This window comes from Spermophilus citellus, assembly GCF_964194105.1.
Source record: "Spermophilus citellus genome assembly, chromosome: 14".
NCBI classification, from domain to species: Eukaryota; Metazoa; Chordata; class Mammalia; order Rodentia; family Sciuridae; genus Spermophilus; species Spermophilus citellus.
This window is the reverse complement of record NC_138194.1, coordinates 102,663,817-102,682,980: the sequence shown is the minus strand read 5'-3', so window position 1 is coordinate 102,682,980 and position 19,164 is coordinate 102,663,817. Positions and strand designations below refer to the sequence as shown.

Sequence of the window (19,164 nt, the reverse complement as noted above, 5' to 3'; positions counted from 1 at the left end):
TTTGGTGTAACCAGGCAGCCTGACTGAAGTCAGAGGTGTGGTGCCCCAGCCTCTGGGACAAGATAAGGTTGAGAACTGACCATAAGCATCTTGAAACCTTTTTCCAGTTTCACAGCAGTTTTATGTTTATTGACTCTAATGCTAGAAGTTTTGTGCTTGGTTTTTATGTTTTTTTTTTTTTAACCTTCATCTTTCTAGAAATTCCTTTTCATTATATTTTACAAACGTATTGATGTGTGGCATGTTTGAACTGAAGACAAAACTGGTCCTTTATCACAAACTAATAGTGTTACCAGTATAAACCATGTAAAAACAGTTTTGGGTTTTAAAATCTTTCTACTTTAATAGTTTTTGAGAACAATACTCTGCAGTATTCAAAAGTACTAGATACCTCTGATGGAGAAATCTTGAGAAGCTGTAAGAGAATGGCAGCAGATGCTGGAGGGCTGCAGTGACAGCAGAACCCTGTGGGACCACCTCTCCCTGTGGGGGTGAGAGCTGTTGTTCTTCATAACCTTCACAGTCAGAGATCAGCAGCCCCAGTCATGCAGTTCCAGCTGTGGGTCAGAACAAAGGCAGCACCACACAAATAAGATGACGAGGCAGTCTAGAGAAGGCAGCTCAGGACTTGTTTCGTGGTTGGCCATTCCTGGAACACCCTATCAGGCACCCCAGGTCAGGGTCTCGACCCTCTAGACCAGCAAAAGGACACATGAAGAGACTTAAGTGCCACCTGGGAGTGTTGGGGGTCGAGTTGTTAACAGAATCAGGCCCAGAACTACCTGGAGGGAGGTGAGAAAGGCATGGTGGCAGAAATGTCCATTTGAGAATGCATGGTCCAAATAGCATTTTGACAAACAAATAAAAGCATTCGACTGTAAAACAGTCACATTCTGTCATGGAAAACTGCTTCACTCACACTGTAACAGGCTTATCTTTTTAAAAAGGTTTTGATGGCTATAATCTCACTGGCTCAGGAGGCTGAAGCAGGAGGATCTCAAGTTCAAAGCCAGCCTCAGCAATTTAGTGAGACCCTGCCTCAAAGTAAGAATTTAGAAAGAGGAGGGAGGTGCTGGGGATGAGGCTCAATGGTAAGCACTTCTTCTTGGTCCCCAAATGAGACAGTAAGGACATCAAAGTAAAGCATACTATTAAGTGCTTCCTAAAGCAAATAGATAAATAAAAGCATTGCATTTTAAGAGTGTTCAAAAAGCTGGGTGCAGTGCACACACCTGTAAAATTCCAGCTACTTGTGAGGCTGAGTGTTTTGGTCAGCTTTTTCTCTGCTGTGACTAAGAGATCTGACTAGAACTATTTTAGGGGAGGAAAAGTTTATTTAGGGGCTCACAATTTCAGAGGTCTGATTTACAGCAGGCTCCATTCCTTGGGGCTCAAAGTGAGGCAGGACATCATGGTGGAAGAGAGTGGCAGATAGAAATGGCTTACATGATGATCAGCAAGCAGAGAGAGAGAATCCATCTCTGGATATAAAATATATATCCCATAGCCATGCCCCCAATGAACCACTTCTTCCAGCTATACCCCACGTGCCTTCAGTTACCATTCAGCTAATCCCACCAGGGATTAATTTACTAATTAGGTTAAGGCTATAACCCAGTTATTCCTCTTTCAAACCTTCTTGCATTGTCTCACACGTGAGCTTTTGGGGGGACACCACAACTAAACCATGACACTGACGTAGGAAATTTCACAAGTTTGAAGTTGGTCTGGACAACTTAGTGAGACCCTGTCTCAAAAAGGGCTCCGAATGTAGCTCAGTGTTAGAGCACCCCTGGATTCAATACCCAGGGCCACCCCAAAAAAGGAAAAAAAATGTTCAGAGAAATCAGACACATGTCTGTCCACCCAGCTACTCTGTATGTTGAGACAGGAATGTGCTTGAGCCCGGGAGCTCCAGACCAGCCTGGGCAGCACAGCGAGATCCTAACTCACTCCAGAAAATGTGATCAGAGGATCTGATATACTAGCAACAGGAGAGCAGTACAAATAATATTGAGCAAGTCAGGGGGGCAGTGAGACTGAAAATAAGACATGTCCGAATACGCCCCTACAGCCTGAAGCTCAGTGCCAAATTCCTGCCCCAAAGAGGAAGCCAGAGTGATCACAGTGGGCTTTTAGTTGATGGTCTAGCAACATTGCCTTGTATTCATTCCAGAAGTTTATTTGTAGATTATTTCACCCTGTGTTCTTTTCCTCTACCTGCAGCAATTGGCAGTAACTTCTGGGGCAAGGTTACTTAGAAGTGGTTATAGTGAGCATCCTTGTCTTATTTTTAGTCTAGGAAAGGGATGTTTCCCCCTGGCTTTTAATGAGTTTCTTGGAGATACTCATCAGGAGATTAAGGAAGCTCATTCCTAGTTTACTAAGAGCCCTTTATCATGAGTGGTTGGTAAATTGTATGACATGCTTTTCCTGTCTGTACTAGATAATTGTGGCTGTTCTCCTTTCTGAAAGTGGTGAATTACAAATTGCTTTTGAATGCATAATCACCCTTGCGTTCCTAGAATAAACTCATTTTTTTCGTGATGTATTCTTTAAATATTGTTGGATTAAATTTGCTAGCAATTTGTTAAAATGTTTCATTTTAGGAGATACCAGCTTGTATCCTTTTTTGTATTGTCCTTGACAGGTTTTGATAACACTGCTTTGCTTGTCTCAATAAGCTGATTTGGAAATATTCCATATTTGTTGAATTTTTCTGTGAGATCAATATATTTTTTCCATTTATTTATTGGAAGAATGCAAATATTCTTATCGGAATAATTTTAATTATAGATTTTTAAAATAGTATTCTAAATTTTATGTTTATTGTCTCAGTTTTCCTGAATTGTGTTTTGCAAGGATTGTCTTCCATCTAAAATTTTCAAGTTCATTGGCATGAAGTTATTTATATTCTCTTATTAAGAATATTAAAATAGGGCTGGGACTGTGGCTCGGTGGTAGGGCGCCCACCGTGCACGTGTGAGGCCCTGGGTTTGATCCTTAGCACCAAATAAAAATGTTTCCATCTACAACTAAAAAAAAGTTAAAAAAAAGAATATTAAAATATATTAATAGTCTCATCTCTTATCTAATTGTCTTTTTCAAAATTAGAGCATTTTAGTTGTACACTATAGTAGGGTTCATTTTGACAAAATCATGAATGTGTCGAATTTGATTTCCTTTCCTGTTTGTCCCTTTCGTTCCCCTCTCCCCTGCCCCTTTCCTTCTTCTCTCCCCTACCCTGTTTTCCTTCCTCTACTCATCTATTTGCTCATTTATTTATTTACTTTTGATTGGTATTTTCTACATATACATAAAGGGATAATTCCCTGAAGTATATTTGTATATGCACATAACATGATTTTGTTAAATTCATTCTGCATTTCCTCTCATTTCCCATCCTTCTTCCTTCCTCTCTGTCTCTGCTCCTCCTCTGCTGATATTTCCTTTATCTTTGTGATATTAACCCTCCCGCCCCCAGCCTTCTTTCCCTTATTTTGCTCCAGCTTCCACATAGGAGAGAAAACATTTGACCACCCTTTATTTTCTGGGCCAGTCTTACTTCACTTAGCATGATGCTGTCCATTTCCATCCATTTACCAGCAAATGCCATGATTTCATTCTTCTTCATGGCTGACTAGAACTTCGTTGTGTATACATACATTTTCCTGATTCTTCATCTGTTTACAGGCACCTGGAGTGGTTTCATGACTTGGTGACTGTGAACCGTCCTGCTGTAAACATTGAAGTTGCTAGATTGCATTGATTCTGTGTATTGATTTTTTTATTCTCAATGTCATTAATTATTTCCCAACCATTTTATTTGTATCCTTATTTTTGCTTCATTCTTGATAGTGCTAATGTTTCTTGTCTTTTTCAATCCTTGATATGCCTTACTATTTCTTTTATTTTTAGAAAAGAGATAACTTGATTTTTTAAAATTTTTAACTGTATTGTTGGATACGTGTACTTTAGCAGTTATTTTCAGTGTTTTTATTTGTAGGGGTATTTCTGTCTCCTCCCTGGATCCTTCCCTGCAGATTCATGGTACTTTGTTGTGGGAATTTGCCATAGTTCATTTGCCTACTCTCTTGGGCCAGGTTGGAGTGAATGACCTTATACATACTTATTGACAGGTTGTAAATATGTGTCTTAACTGGGGCGCTGCTGTAACTAAATGCTTCTAGTGGGGGCTCAGGACGAGGCGGAGTCCTCCAGCATGCCAGCCCCTTGCTGCCCAAGGCCCTACTGGCTTCTTTCCCACTAGCCACCTTTCCTAGACTCTTCTGGCTCTCAGACCTGAGCTTCCTGTAGGAAGAAGCAGCTGTCAGGAATTGGGTTCTGGCTCCATCTCCATCACTGTTGTTCGGGCTGCCACAGATTGTCTCTTCCTCAAGCCCAAAAACATCAGTTTTGTTTTGTTTTCTTAAAATCCATATTTTCCGTTTAATCTCAAGGTGAGTTTATGAAATGATGCAGTCACTTAGGCTATTTTGTTTTCAGTAGTTCTCTATCAGAGTCTCTTGCTTAACCTGACTTGACTAAGTGGGAGGAACTTGTTTTGATTCTAGTGCATTTATTTATTTGTTTTATTTTTATTTTTTTTAAGAGAGAGAGAATTTTAGTATTTTATTTTTTAGTTCTCGGCGGACACAACATCTTTGTTGGTATGTGGTGCTGAGGATCGAACCCTGGGCCGCACGCATGCCAGGCAAGCGCACTACCGCTTGAGCCACATCCCCAGTCCCTGATTCTAGTGCTTTTAGTTGCCAGTCTTAGTATGATTAAAGTCTACTCATTGAGTTTTTACTGTAGGAAGAATGAACTTTTTTCTTAGGGGAAAGTTCTCAAAACTGGGCAGTATTTTTAATTAACAAATCTGGCTTTTGCTATGAGATTTTCCCACAAAATTCAAGACTGTAGAAGTAAAAGGGAAGGGACATAGATAGCACAGTGAGTTTTTTACATTACTTAAACAGGAGTCCTGCTCTTCAAATGAATTCTCCAACAAGTTTGTGTTATACTGTGGTCAGTCAGGCCCTGCCTTGGGCATGGAGACACAGTGATTACTTTGGCAGGTTAAGACCCTATTCACCTCAAATTTCTTCTGCATGATACATCATGGGAGAGAGTGAAGAATGGTGTTGATAATATAAATACAAATGCATCAGATTGTGATTTGATTTCAAATATTGGACATTGAAAAAAACTTTTTTCTCTTAACAGAATATGATAGATACCTAGCATCCAGCAAAATAATGGCAGCTGCTTATCTTGACCCCAACTTGAACCACACGCCACACTCAAGTGCTAAGACCCACCTGGGTCCTGGCATGGAACGTTCCCCTGGTGCCATGGAGCGAGTATTGAAGGTCTTTCATTATTTTGAAAGCAATAGTGAGCCAACCACCTGGGCCAGTATTATCAGGCATGGAGATGCTACTGATGTCAGGGTAAGTATATCTCCCAGGCGACATTATTTTAAGTTTAAGGATATATACAAAAAAAGATGAAGAGATTCTTACTTATCGGGTACTTTCCAAGTTACAGAAATGTCAGGGATGTTACCTTTTTCCTTTTAAGCTTTATTTATTTAATATGTGACTGACTATAGTTTTAGTTATAAAATTTCTTAGGAAAATATTAGCTGAATCATATTCATATAATGGTATTGACTTGTTTGCCCCCCCCCCCCGGGTTTTTTTTAGTTCTTGAAAGAGGTTTTTATTTCTTGTGTTTCAATTAATAAAGTTTACGCCTTTTACATGTATGTGCTGAGTGATTGGTTTAAAGATTTGTTTGCTAAAAGGATTCACAGGACTCCACAGTTTGTAGGTGAAGTGTCAGTTCACAGTGATTACTTTCAGAAACTGGAGAGAGCAGGTGCCTCTGGGCTTGGCATGTGCCTTCTTCCAGATTGAAGACCATCCTGGCTCTCTGTGTAGCACCTCAATATGAGGAAGCCTCAGGCCTCTGGTGGTGTGGCTTGTGAGCTGGTCACATCGACACTTCCACCTGCAGGATCAGCCTGCACTCATGTCACCACCCAGGCACCACCAAAATGAGACGCAAGTCATGAATCTAGTCATGGTTACTGAGCAGTGTTGCCAGCCTGCTATGTTATTTCCCTAAGCAACTCAGGAACCTGTGACTACAGACCTCACTCATCTTGGTCATGGCTTTGGCCAGGTATCAAGCCCATGCTCTAGACTGCTCTGGACACAAGCATGGATCACTTCAGACAGCAAGATGAACCCAGCCTGTACAATGTTAAGATTAGTCATTCAGCCAGGTGTGGTGTCACACATCAGTGATCTCAGCAGCTCAGGAGACTGAGGCAAGAGAATCACAAATTCAAGGCCAGTCTGGGCAACTTAGCAAGACCCAGTCTCAAAAGGGGCTGTGGGCTGTGGGCTGTGGGCTGTGGGCTGTGGCTGTGGCTGTGGCTCAGGCTCAGTGGTACAGTGCTTGCCTCATATGTGTGAGGGACTGGGTTTGATTCTCAATACCACGTATAATAAATAAAGCATCAACAATTTAAAAAAATGGTAAATTTTATATTATGGGATGCAGCTCAGTGGTATAGCATCCTGGGTTAAATACCTAGTAAAACACACACATATATATGCAGGTCAGTCATCCACAAACATTGTACTGATATTTTAGAATATGACAATATAGAGAAAATTACAGTCTACTCAAGACAGACTCCCCTCCCTACCTAGGAGAAGGAATGCTGTTTACACCAGACTTCCCTTAAGTGACTACATGTGCAGGTAAATGTTGACTGTTATCTTCAAAGGGCTCAGGACAGAGAGTGACTTGTTCTTCAGAAGATGATACCAGATAATTATTAATCAAGAAAATCCAGAATGAAGAAGATTCCTGCAGGAAAGCAGTGATGTGGAAAGTTAACGTACAGCTGTCTTTGAAAATACTTAGGGTGTGATTGTCGGAGCAGAAAAGTGAGCTAGAAGGAGCCACGGCAGCCATCCAGCAGGAGACTGGATGGTGAGGCCCATATGCAGGCCACTGCCTGTCTATGGTCTGCCTTGCTCCTCTCTAGAGTTCCTCTCACCTCCCAAGGCTACGGCACAATCTGACCCAGCACCCTGCCTTTCCCTGCCGAGGGAGCTCGGGTTTGTCTAGGCCCAGCCTTGGTGCCACCCAGTTGTCACGCTGCACTGGCATCCCTCCTGGAGTATGCTGTGCTGTAGCGCACTTTGCAGATACTGTTTTCTTTTCCTTTATACAAATTGAGGTTTGTGTCCACGCTGTGTTGAGTAAGTCTGTGGCACCATTTCCCAGGAGAGTGGACTCACTTCATGTCTCTGTCACATCTTGTCAATTCTCACGTATTTCCAACTTTTTTTGTTACTGTTAAGGCAGTTATGGTCACCTGTGATCTTACTGCCATAATCATTGGAGGCTCTACACACACAGCCATGAAAGGCATCAGACTTAATTGATAAATTATGTGTGGGTTGTCCCTGCTCCAGCCACTGGCCACCTCCTGTCTCTCCCTCTCCTCCAGCTTTTCTGTTCCCTGAGGTACAGTGTATTGAAGTTGTGCCATCTGACAACCCACAGTGGTCTCTGTTCAAGTGGAAGGAAGAGCTGCAAGTCTCTCACTTAGAATCTAAAACTGATGAAGCATTATGAGGAACGCCTTTGTGCCAAATGTAGCCAAGTGGAGTGCAAAGGGAGGTTCTAGAAGGAAGTGCTGCTCCAGTGAGTGCATGAATGACAAGAAAGTGAAACACCTTATTGCTGAATGGAGGCAGTTTTAGCAGTCTAGACAGACCATCCAGCCACCCAGGGCATCCCACAAGCCAAAGCTTAGCCTGAAACAAGGCCCTCTCTCTCCAATTCTGTGAAGGCTGAGAGAGATGAGGAAGCTGCAGAAAAAAAGCCCAAAGGCAGCAGAGGTTTGTTCTTGAGGTAGAAGGGCAGAAGCTGGCTCTACAGAAGCATAAGAGGAAGAACCATCAAGTGCTGACGTGGCAGCTGCAGCTCATCACCCAGGAGATCTAGTCCGGGAGTCAGTGGAGGTGGCCGCGCTGCGTGGTGTGCTTCCCATACCAAGGGAGCAGCCTTCTGTCAGAAGAAGGTGCACCTGGGACTTCCATAGGAGGAGCGCGAAGTCAGTGCCAGCTTCCGAGGAAGAGGGATTCTTCCTCACCAGATCTGCAGAGTGTGATTGTGTAGTGGCAGAAGTGTGGCCACTAAGACTGGTATGCTCTAAGCCCCAGAACCCATGGGTGTTCTCTCACATGGTCTGAAGGCCTTCACAGGTGTGGCCTGGGAACAGGGAAGTCCAACACCAGCGACTTTACATGTCTGTGGTCAGAGGGAAGTGACTGTGACAAAGGGTCAGATGCCATGTTGTTGGCTTTTGAATGGAGGAAGGAACTGTGAGCCAAAGCATGCCAGTGCACCAAGAATATGCAGGCAGCAAAGCCAGAGCTCCAGAGAGACCCACTTTCGACTGGTGCTCTCTAGATCCTGAAGACAATGCTTTGTGCTGTGTGAGCCCTGAGAGTGTGGTGACTGTTGACTTAGGCAGTGGAAGTGTGTTCTTTTAGTGGAGGGCTTTGTAGAAACAGGACTTGAAGCTCTGGACTGGTTGGATGACTCAGTGATGGGTCCTGGCAGTACAGGGTGTGATCAGAGAAGAAGATGGGGATGCTTTCACTTCTTGAAGAATGTCCAGAGGAGGAGTACATAGAGGAAGGAAATGCCACACACTGCAGGTCAGTCCTAGGAGGACATAATGGCACTATGTGGCTTCGATGTCTCTTTCTTATGATAATGAGCTCATCTTTAAAATTAAGTGTAGGGAGATAACTGGAAACATCAAACCTCCTTTTTGCATGGTTCCCTGCCTTACCTCCCCCCATACCCAGTCAGCCGTTGCTCACCTGCAGCGTTCACTGTCAGTGCTCCTGCTAGACTCTGGCCCTCCATGGGTGAAGATGGCACCTCACCTGGGCTCGAGTTGCTAGTGTCACATACACAGTGGGTTCATGAACTGGAGGAAAGCGTCCTATGACACACTCCTGAGAGCAGTAAAGGTTTCGTTCCACAGCACTTCCTAAAAGATGGAGGACCAGATGGAACCAGGCAAACTCAGGAGGACACTGTGCAGCCTCGTCTCATTGGAAAGCAGCACGGAAAAGCCTGGGGTGTGTTCTGTGGTTCTTCTGTTAGCATTGTGGCAGGCAGGCCAGCAGCGGGGGTCACGGCCTCTCAGAGCCACCCTGGTGCCAGCTGCTTGCCTCCCTGAGCATGTTTTGTGGCAGCTGCTCCTGAGGCAGCTTTTCCATTTCTACATGTGCCCGTGGTGTGGCAGCAGCTTTCTCAACCACACAAGCACAAACACTACCCATCAGCAGGGAAATGACTACTCCTGCTGCCAGAAATGCAGATGTGGGCTTCTTTTACTTTAAACTTTAAAAAAGAGTTCTTTTACCAAAATATCAATATAAGAATATAATCCAGGGCTGGGGATGTGGCTCAAGCGGTAGTGTGCTCGCCTGGCATGTGCGGGGCACTGGGTTCGATCCTCAGCACCACATAAAAATAAAATAAAGATGTTGTGTCCACCGAAAACTAAAATAAATATTAAAAAAATTCTCTCTCTCTCTAAAAAAAAAAATTATATATTCTCCAGAAAATTGGGTATTTTAAAAACCTGGAACAGATAGAAAAGTGGAGGCTTCAGAGTAGCTGAGTATTGTTTTGTATTTCCTATGACAAGTTTGTCATGCACAGTAGGATGAGAATTTAAATTTTTATTCAGCTAACTTTAGTAGTATTTATAAACCATGTTCTGTCACTCCCTGGGGATATTCACATTTATAAATGTATGCATGCCAGAAGTGAGTGCTGTATATCTGAACGAGCATGTGCTATGGAAATGGCAGCCGGTAGTGTCTGTGAGTTTCTCCCTCTCTAACCTCTGCTTCTCAGGTACTTGCTGAGCTGTTCACAAGCAAATACTTGGTGCTCAAGATAACATCTGTAAGCTGTTGAGTATGTGCATCTGTTATGATTTGGATGTGAGGTGTCCTGCGGAAGCTCATGTGTGAGACTAACGCAAGAATGTTCGGAGGAGAAATGATTGGGTTATGAGAGTCTTGACCTAATCAGTGAATTAATTGCTGATAGGATTAACTGAGTGGTGACTGGAGGCAGGTAGGGTGTACTGGGAGGAAGTGGTCAATTGGGAGCATGGCTATGGGGTATACCTTTGTACCTGGCAAGTGGAGTCTATCTCTTGATCACCATGGGAGCTGCTTCCTCCACTACCCTCTTCTACCATGATGTTCAGCTTTACCTCAAGCCCTGTGGAATGGAGCCATCCTTCCAGGGACTAAGACCTCTGAAACTGTGAGCCCCCAAATAAACTTTTTCTTTTCTACAATTGTGCTAGTCAGGTCTTTTAGTCGCACCAGTGAAAAAAAAAAACAGACTAAATCAGCATCAGCTCCATATACTTAAGAACCCCACATTTCATGTTTGCCACTGTCCAGAGACTCTGAGGGAACCAGAGAATGAGGAAAGGATGGAACACGGTGTAGACACATAATGAGAAAGCACAGCACAAAACAGGGAACCCCTTGCATTGTTATACTTTTAGTTACTTGGAGGAGTGTGAAAGTGTGACAGTATGGAAAGTGCTACAATACGGAAACTGAAGTCACCTGGGTCTCTTCAGGCAGTGTGGTCCAGGGAGTAGACTCAAAGTCAGTCTCCTCCAACAAGCAACAAGACCATGGGCCTTTTCTGAAGCAGGGCTGCTCTAGGTTCAGCCTCTCCATGGACACTGATTTACTGCAGGTGGGTTCCAGGAGCTGCTCTGTGCGCTGAGAGGAAAGGAAGGGGACCTTTTTGTGGGATCGTCGGTGAGAGCACCCAGAGAAGAGGAATTTCCCTTGGATGTGAATGGTGGCAGACACTAGTATTAAGAAATGATTAATACCCTGCATGGCTTTGCAGTTGGCTTCTGGGTATAAACATAGACCAGTTTACTAAAACAGATTAGAGAGACAGGCTTTTGTTCTAGTTCCAACAGCAGAGGGCTTGCTCTTGAACCATGGTGACAATGAGTTATAAGGCATGTGGCACACTGTGCAAAGGGTGACTGGTGTCACTGCCCAGTTCCTGAGCCTCAGGTATTGGTGTGACAGGCAGTGCAGCACCAAGGTCACTAGTGTCACCGCCCAGCTGCTGAGCCACAGGTATTGGTGTGATTCACTGCGCACCATAAGGTAACTAGGTTGCTGCCCCGGCTGCTGAGCTGGCAGATCTGGGAAGGGGGACAAAGCTGCTTTTGTGGGGATTCCAGAGTGGCGCCAGTCCCCTTGCTCATAGGCCAGGGACATGCGTGCTGGCAAGGAGAAGCTACAGAGCTCTGCTTGGAGAGAGTCCGTAACGACCCTTATCCAGGCAACCCTCACCTAGTGCACAAGATCCCAAGTCAGTAACTGGGCTGATGATTCCCACGACTGGACACCCTTGTGCAGTGTACAGCCTGGACGTCATCTACACCAGCCCTGTCAGAATTCCAGGCTTTTTGCCTCAAAAAGCCAGAAAGGACACTTTATGCCTCCCTCAGATCCAGATGGAGGGCTGCCGGCCAGAGACCACCCCCCAGGACGAGAGGCTGTTGGTGTAGTCTTAGGACCGCCATGGACCACCGGAGCCTGATCCTCTGTTGGTGCTCTGACAGCTTGTCTGCTCTCCACCACTGTTCCTGGGTGTGGTTGGACACCTGAAAGGGAGCTCAAATGGCTGCCTCACCCATTCAGCACTCAGGGAGCTCCACCAAGCCAGACTCCAGGGCACTGTGCAGCCTCCATTGTTTGTGAATGTGCTGTGTCATGTTTGTTTGTTTTAATGGAGAGGCCGGGAACATCCTGTATTGTATTATCAACAGCATGAGGCCATAATGAATAAATAGCAAGTGTGGGAATTTAAAAAAATGTGGCTTACATTACAGGTTATTGTAGCTTCAGTTAATTGCTAATTTTTAATAACTAGTGATGATTTTTTTTTTCATAGACATGTTTTGTTATAAAATTAGCATTACTTAAACAAGCTTTTCTCATACCAGGTATGGTGACATGAGCCTGCAATCCCTCTGGCTCAAAAGGTTGAGACAGGAGGATTGCAAATTTAAGGCCAGCTTCAGCAACTAAGCAAGGGTCTGTTTCAAAAATAATAATTTAAAAAAAAGTTTGGGGATTTGGTTTAGTACGGAAGTGACCATGGGTTTAAAGAACTCTTACCCTCTCCCCCCCACCCCGGCCCCCCAAAAAAGCAGCTTTTCTCAATCACTGGGAGGTATGCCCCTGGGTCCTGGCTTTCTGTGCCTCTCTCATGAAGGGTAGCACTTGAGTCCTCACACCTGCTGCTGATCTGCAGACACCTTCTCAGCCCCTCCACAGGGACAGTGTGGGGTGGGAGCTAGCTCTCACGCCCCCCTCCTCCAGACTCAGGGACAGGTGTGTTGCAAGCTTTGGATTTGGGGCATTATAGGCTGCTGCATACTCTGTGAGAGCAGAGAGTAGACTGATGAGGCCCCCAAAGAACTCTTTATTTTGAACATCACTAGGAACATGGGCTTAATTGAATGTTTCTGAACGTGTGTTTTTAGAAAACATGATGTTTTAGCCTGGTCTTGAGAAATGTTCCGACCCCCCCTTGGGGCAGTCCTTGGGAAGTGGAACCTGAAGAACGCTGGCGCACCTTGGCAGAGCTGGGGTCATGTGAGGGCGGCTTTGCAGAGTGTTGAAGTTAACTGTGCTGCGTTTATCAGGAAGGACTTGGAAGAGCATCTTACTGTTTGTTTTTCTAAAACTTCCCTTGTTCATAAAAATCCTTCTTGGAAACAAATTCCTATATAAAATTAACTGTTAAGTTATTTAACTTGATGCTCTTTTACCAAAGATGTCTGGTAATTAAAAGAGACAGTCTTTTCATTTTCCCTTCCTTCCTTCCTTCCTTCCTTCCTTCCTTCCTTCCTTCCTTCCTTCGTACTGGGGACCTAAACCAGGAGGAGGGCTCTACTGCTGAGCCACATCCCCAACCTTTTTTATTTTTATTTTGAGATGGGTCTCATTAATTGGTTAGGTCCTTGCTAATTTACCCAAACTTGAAATCCTCCTGCCTTAGCCTCCTGAGCTTCTTAGGTACATGTGTGGCCACCACCTCGTGCAGTCTTTTTGGTTTCTTTGTTTCGTCGTCGTCTTTTTCAGTACAAGGGAGTAAACTCAGAGACATTTAACCACTGAGCCATATCCCCAGCCCTATTTTGTATTTTATTTAGAGACAGGGTCTCACTGAGGCTGGCTTTGAACTTGTGATCCTCTGGCCTCAGCCTTCCAAGCTACTGGGATTATAGATGTATGCCACTGCGCCTGGCTCTTTTTGTTTCTTAACAGCTCTTTCTGTGGGATATATTCCAGGGCATCATCCAGAAGATAGTGGACAGCCACAGAGTGAAGCACGTGGCTTGCTACGGGTTCCGCCTCAGCCACCTGCGGTCGGAGGAGGTTCACTGGCTGCATGTGGACATGGGTGTCTCCAGCGTGAGGGAGAAGTATGAGCTTGCCCATCCTCCGGAGGAGTGGAAGTAAGACACACACCCCACTTGGTTTGTTTCATGTGTCAAAAACATGCACAGTGCATTGCTACATGCTTAGTATTCACACTGCTCGTCGTCGTAGCTCCTGTGTAAAGGAAGTGGGTTTGTAATTGCTGGCCAGTGCTGCTTCAGAGGCTAGGTCCACCTAAACCACCAGTGGTCTTTTGCCAGGCACCTTTCTTTTCAGGGCTACTTGTGTCCACCTCTGTTCTAAATAGAAGGCGAGCCCCAACTCTTTACCTTCTGATCTATGGCCTCTGTTTATGTCGCAGGGCTTGATCTGCCCATCAGTAAACTTCTGGTTACCTTATTCATGGCTGCAGGTCACCTGAGAAGCATGAGTATGTGTGTGACATCCACAGGGAACATGGTTAGGAAGTGGTCTCTTTGTGACTTTTTCTGAAACATTAAACTGAAATGATTTTAGGTGAATTGGAAGAAATCCCTATAATTATCCTTTTTCTGTTTCTCCCATAATGATTTATTTATTTATTTATTTTACTCCTAATTTAAGATGTGAGCTGGAAACTGTGCATCTAAAGTAATAAATTTGAGCCAGGCATAGTGGTACATGCTTGTAATCCCAGTGGCTTGGGGGGCCCAGGCAGGGGGATCGCAACTTAGGGCAGCCTCAGCAACTTAGCAAAGCTCTAAGTAATGTAGTGAGACTCTTTCTCCAAAAAGGCTGGGGATATGGCTCAGTGGTCAAGCTCACATGAGTTTAATCCCCAATATCAAAACTAAATTAATTAAATAAAAAATAAATAAATTTTGAGAGAGGGCTGGAGTTGTGGCTCAGTGGTAGAGTGAGGCATGTGTGAGGCCCTGGGTTCAATCCTCAGCACCACATATGAATAAATAAAATACAAAGATCCATTGACAACTAAAAAATATTTTTAAAAAATAAATAAATTTTGAGAGAAGCATAACTGGTAACAAGGGGCCTCTTTCAAGGTACTGAACCTCTTTCAAGGGTTCTCTTTGTAGGTACTGATGCAGAAATCAAGCAATGTGTAGACAGTGTACGCAGTGGTCAGTCATATTCAGTCCAAGGGTATAAATCAGAACTTTGAGAGCAAAGAAAGCACATTTTGTGGAAACAATCTGTATCTGAAGTGCACTGCAGTCTTGTCCCGGTTCCGGAGTGCGTCAGAAGCACAGCTTGGTTTCAAACGTGTCACGTAACAGGAACTAGCTAACCAAATTCTCCTGGAGCATGTGGTGTCACCGGCTTGCATCAGTGGCCAGGGAAGGTCTGAATGACAGCCGCGTGATCAGCTAAGTGGTGAAGTATGTACATGCTGAGGATAGCTGCCAGTCTGCTCGAATGCCTGGGCACTTTTGTTAAGACGCTTTTGTCATCTTCATAGATACAGGCGTGTCAGTTTTACTTAATGACATTCCTAATGAGTAATAACATATTCGGTGAACCTAAATCTGCAAGTATGCAAGCTTTTTTTGTTCTTCTTTTAAGCCAATTTATTTTACCTTGTTCCAAGTAAAGTTGAATAGGAATTGTTGTTGATAAAACAGTAGATTAGATATAGCTGAAAAACTGCCCAGAACATTGTGTGAGGTGAACACATAGAAAATGTGAAAGCAGGTTTATGTAACATAAAAAGTCAACCTACTTCTAGTAGATAATCTAGAATAATGAAAGAATGGGGAAGAAGAGAATGCCTTGTGCGTCAATGGCTTCGAATGTTCTAGAATCAGAAAAGAGCCCTCAAGTGAGGGGTTGACTTGAAATCCCTAGCAAAGGCAAGGGCTAGACCGACAGGTGGGCAGACCCTGGTGGCAGTGCCAGCCAGTGAGCCCAACCAGGTGTTCAGAGCAGCAGGGGAAGATCCAGATGCTTCAGGAGGCTCAGCAAAGAAGCTGGTGATCAGAGAGTTCACCAGCATAGGGAACCAGCAGAATGCACACAAGAAAGAAAAATGGTCTTCAGAGGAGGATTTCAGGCACAAGAAGGAAAATAATTGGTTAGCTCTCAGCACACACTGGCTCTTGAAACAAAAGTAACAGAAAGGCCTGGTGTGCAGTTTGAAGAGCATTATTACTTCTCACAGTAAATAAAATATAGCACAGATAGTAACTAGTAAAAGAAGGTGTCTGCAGCCTGTTAGTATGTTCAGAAGATGCTCCAGAAACATTTGTAAAGGCATCATAGTAAGAAAATTTCATTTCCTCAAAAAGAAGGTGCATGCTCTTCATTTGGCTTCCCAGATGCCTGCTCTGATCTCCTGTTTCAGGGCTCATCCCTGGTGCCTTGGTGAGCCTGCACACTCCCTTCTCCTCTCCCTGAAGCCTCCCTAGACCTGGCTTTGACATTAGCTTCACACATTCAACTGGACAGGCATGGGAGCAAGTCACTGCTGTCCCCCAGTGGAGGCCTGGTGCTAAGGGAGTGCGCTAGGGATCCTCAGAAAGCCATGCAGTTAAACACATGGGTCTTTGCACCCCAGCAGCTACCAGGAGCTTCTTATCACACGAGGGCAAACTCCACAGGTTCTGATTCCCTGCAATCTTGTCTCCTGCTGCTGTTCTCCTTCCCCTATTTTGTGATGTCTGCTCCTTTGAAGGTCCAATTCCTACTTGACTCTTTAGTATATATTTTTATTAACAAAACATTAATTTATGCACTAAGAAATTCATGTGCTAATAACTCAATTATAAAAGCATCCAGCATTAAGAAGTATGTTGGCACAGGCCCTTGTATTCAGCAGGCAGGCAAGTGCTGTGGAGTTACAAACCATTTTCATGAATACCCAGGCTGGGGTTGGGAGAGCTGGTTCTGAACCAGTTTTGTGGAGTGGAGAATAGCTTCGCCCTCGATCTTCACCATCACCACCCTCATCTCTCCTCCACTGCTTTGTCTTGTCCTGCTTTTCATGTCTTGTTTCCAGCCCCGCCTGTCCCATTGGTCTTGTTGCCCTGCCTGTTGCTCCTTGGGTGGCTCTAGGGAGAGGGCTCCTGCTTCAGGGCCAGGGTGTAGCCGGCCTCCCTCAAGGACTTGGACCTATTCATGCTCTGCTCCTGTAAATGAATTGTTTCATTTTATTAATGTTTTCTAATAAATGTGTTTGACGTATAAGTTGCCTTTTAAATTTTGATTTGTCTGTTTCATAAATCTGATAAATGTTTTTTTAAAATATTTATTTTTTAGTTGTAGTTGGACACAATATCTTTATTTTTTAATTTTTATGTGGTGCTAGGGATTGAACCCAGAGCCTCCCACATGCTAGTCAAGTGCTCTACCGCTGAGCCATAATCCCAGCCCTGATTAATGTTTTTATTGTCAGTTCGTACTTTATAATTTAAAAAATTCAAAGATTTTCCCCTTCAATCATAGAATTATTTAGGTATATACTATTCAGGTTTTAGCTATAAGTAAATTTATAAAAAAAGAAAATATTCTTGTTTATTGATTTGTTTTCTTGCTTTATAGGAAAAATAGTGTTTTTATGACAAACTCTGTGGATGATTCTTTGTGCCTTCCCGTCTCATTGGCATTTTCATCAGTTTTGAAAGGACTGCATGTCCTGTGGTTGGAAAGGGGTGTGTCCTGTGCCTTCCCTTAAGCTTATTGTTAAGCCTGTGAAGATGACGTTTGCATTTTGTCTGCTTGAAAAATGGCATTAATGTATTCAGCTATAATTTTTTATCAGCTAATTTTTTCTTAGAGGTTCTGTCTTGTGTTAGGAGTTTAAGGCTGTCCTGGTAAGAGCATGAAGGCTCCTGATCACGGCATCTTGCTCTGCTCTCGGACTTGGTGGTGTAAGCATCCCTTCCTTATGCCTTTTATCAATGCAGTTGGTGTTGCCCATTTAATTAGAGGTGTGCCCTATTCCTAGTGATATTCTCTGTTTCTGTCTCCAGATGTAGCCACCATGCCCTCTTCCTCTTTGTAAATTTGCTCTGGTGCAGGGGATCAAACCCAGGGCCTTGTGTGTCCCGGACAGACCTCTACCACTGACCTGTGGTCCCATCCTGGGCATCTGACTTTTGACATAATCAGTTTCTTAATTCAGTGGAAATGTTCTACTCATATATTGTCCACACCTGAGATCATATGCTTCCTTCTCTGAGTCATGCATGGGGCTTTTAGGAGAGCTGTGCCAGTCAGTGACAACCTCCCTGAGAAGAACATGCTGTTGATGCCAGTGAGGTTTGAGAAGCATGAATCTGAGCAGCCAGCTCTGGGGATGCAAGCAGTGTTACCAGCTTCAGGACCGTGGTGAGGTTCGGCTCTTCCTGACTGTTGAGGATCTGGAAACATGTTCTTCAGAGTCAATTCCTGCTTCATTGAGCTGGAGAGAGCACTGCCTCGCTTAGTGGTCCTAGTGTGCCTGTCCACTGAGCCACATTGTTAGTGGATGGAGTAAAGGTGCTTCAGAATGAGTTTTGTTGGGTCTGTGGCTGTATAATTGGTATTTTAGGCCACACTGGCATAAAACTGGTTCTGGTGAGTATTTATTACTTTACCACAGAAGGATCAACTTTGGAGTGTAGGAGTTTTAACATTCTCGGTAATGCATCAAGTCCTGTGTACCCTCACCTAGCTTTATAGTACAGTCACAGGCAAACAGCAGAATTAACCCAGAAGCTCAGTGTGGACACTGCACTGCTCTCTGACCTTCTGGCCTCTGCACAGTTGCTGCCACCTCTCAAACCTCCTGGGATCCTCTCCTGCCTGGTCTGTCCTTAGTTTGCCTGTGCTGTTCCTGCCTTTTGACACTTGAGAAGAATACTGACCGGTTATTTGTTCTGTGCTCCTCAATTTGGGCTTGTCAGGTTTTTTTTCATGATTTTGTGAAGGTTATGCATTTTTGGCAAAACACTCCTGAAGTCTGTAATGTCAGCATTGGATGTCAGGGTAAGGTGGTGGCAGCAGGCTGCCCACGTGGTCACTTTTCCTCATGCCATCTGCACAGGCCCTGTGGAGAGTGGTGCCAGTTCTGTGTCCTCACTCACTGATCGCAGCACCCCTCATGGTGCAGTCACACAGAGATTACTGCTGTGACTTCCACGCAGTGAATGTTTCTGTTCTTCTCTTCTCAGTTGCTGTTGACTGGAGGCCACTAAGGAATGCCCTGTCCACATGCTGATGCCAGGGGCTGTCTGTGCCATTTCCCATGGTGCTTCATTTCACAGGCAGACTGGCACTGGCCCCCTCAGTGTCCGGGTGGAGCCTGGTCCAGCTTAGCTCCTCTGGAACACCTGTGTTCCTACCAATCATTGGCTAGCTTGTGGGCATCCTCATACTCTGAGTTGGTGGTCAGCCTGAGGAGGCCAGACAACAGTGGCACTGATGGGAGTGCGTGGCTTGGATTAGCAGCCAAAGGATGATCTTATTTGGGGTGTGTTGTGTTCACTGCAGCGTACATATCAGGATACACCAGGCATTTGGAATGGTTGCAAAGTGTAGGAGGGTGAGGATCTTGGCAGACAAGAGGGATGAGGGGCAGTGGAAGGCATCATCAGGTGGCATGCTGGAAGGATGAAGGAGA

The 19,164-nt window shown here is 44.4% G+C and overlaps 1 protein-coding gene across 19 annotated transcripts in view; it reads left to right on the top strand.

The window, feature by feature from the left end:
* Positions 1-19,164, top strand: part of PTK2 (protein tyrosine kinase 2) — a gene marked incomplete at its 3' end in the record, with an annotated part of 231,814 nt that overhangs the window by 75,426 nt on the left and 137,224 nt on the right. For 16 of the 19 annotated variants that reach the window (XM_081266332.1, XM_081266331.1, XM_081266330.1 and 13 more), the window contains 2 exons: positions 5,230-5,456; positions 13,476-13,642. In XM_081266332.1, coding sequence (XP_081122458.1) covers positions 5,262-5,456; positions 13,476-13,642 — 362 coding nt within the window. In that variant the 5' untranslated portion in view covers positions 5,230-5,261. Of the gene's footprint in view, positions 1-5,229; positions 5,457-10,726; positions 10,846-13,475; positions 13,647-19,164 lie in introns of those variants that run through there. The other 3 variants (XM_081266334.1, XM_081266327.1, XM_081266329.1) reach the window with 3 other exon arrangements.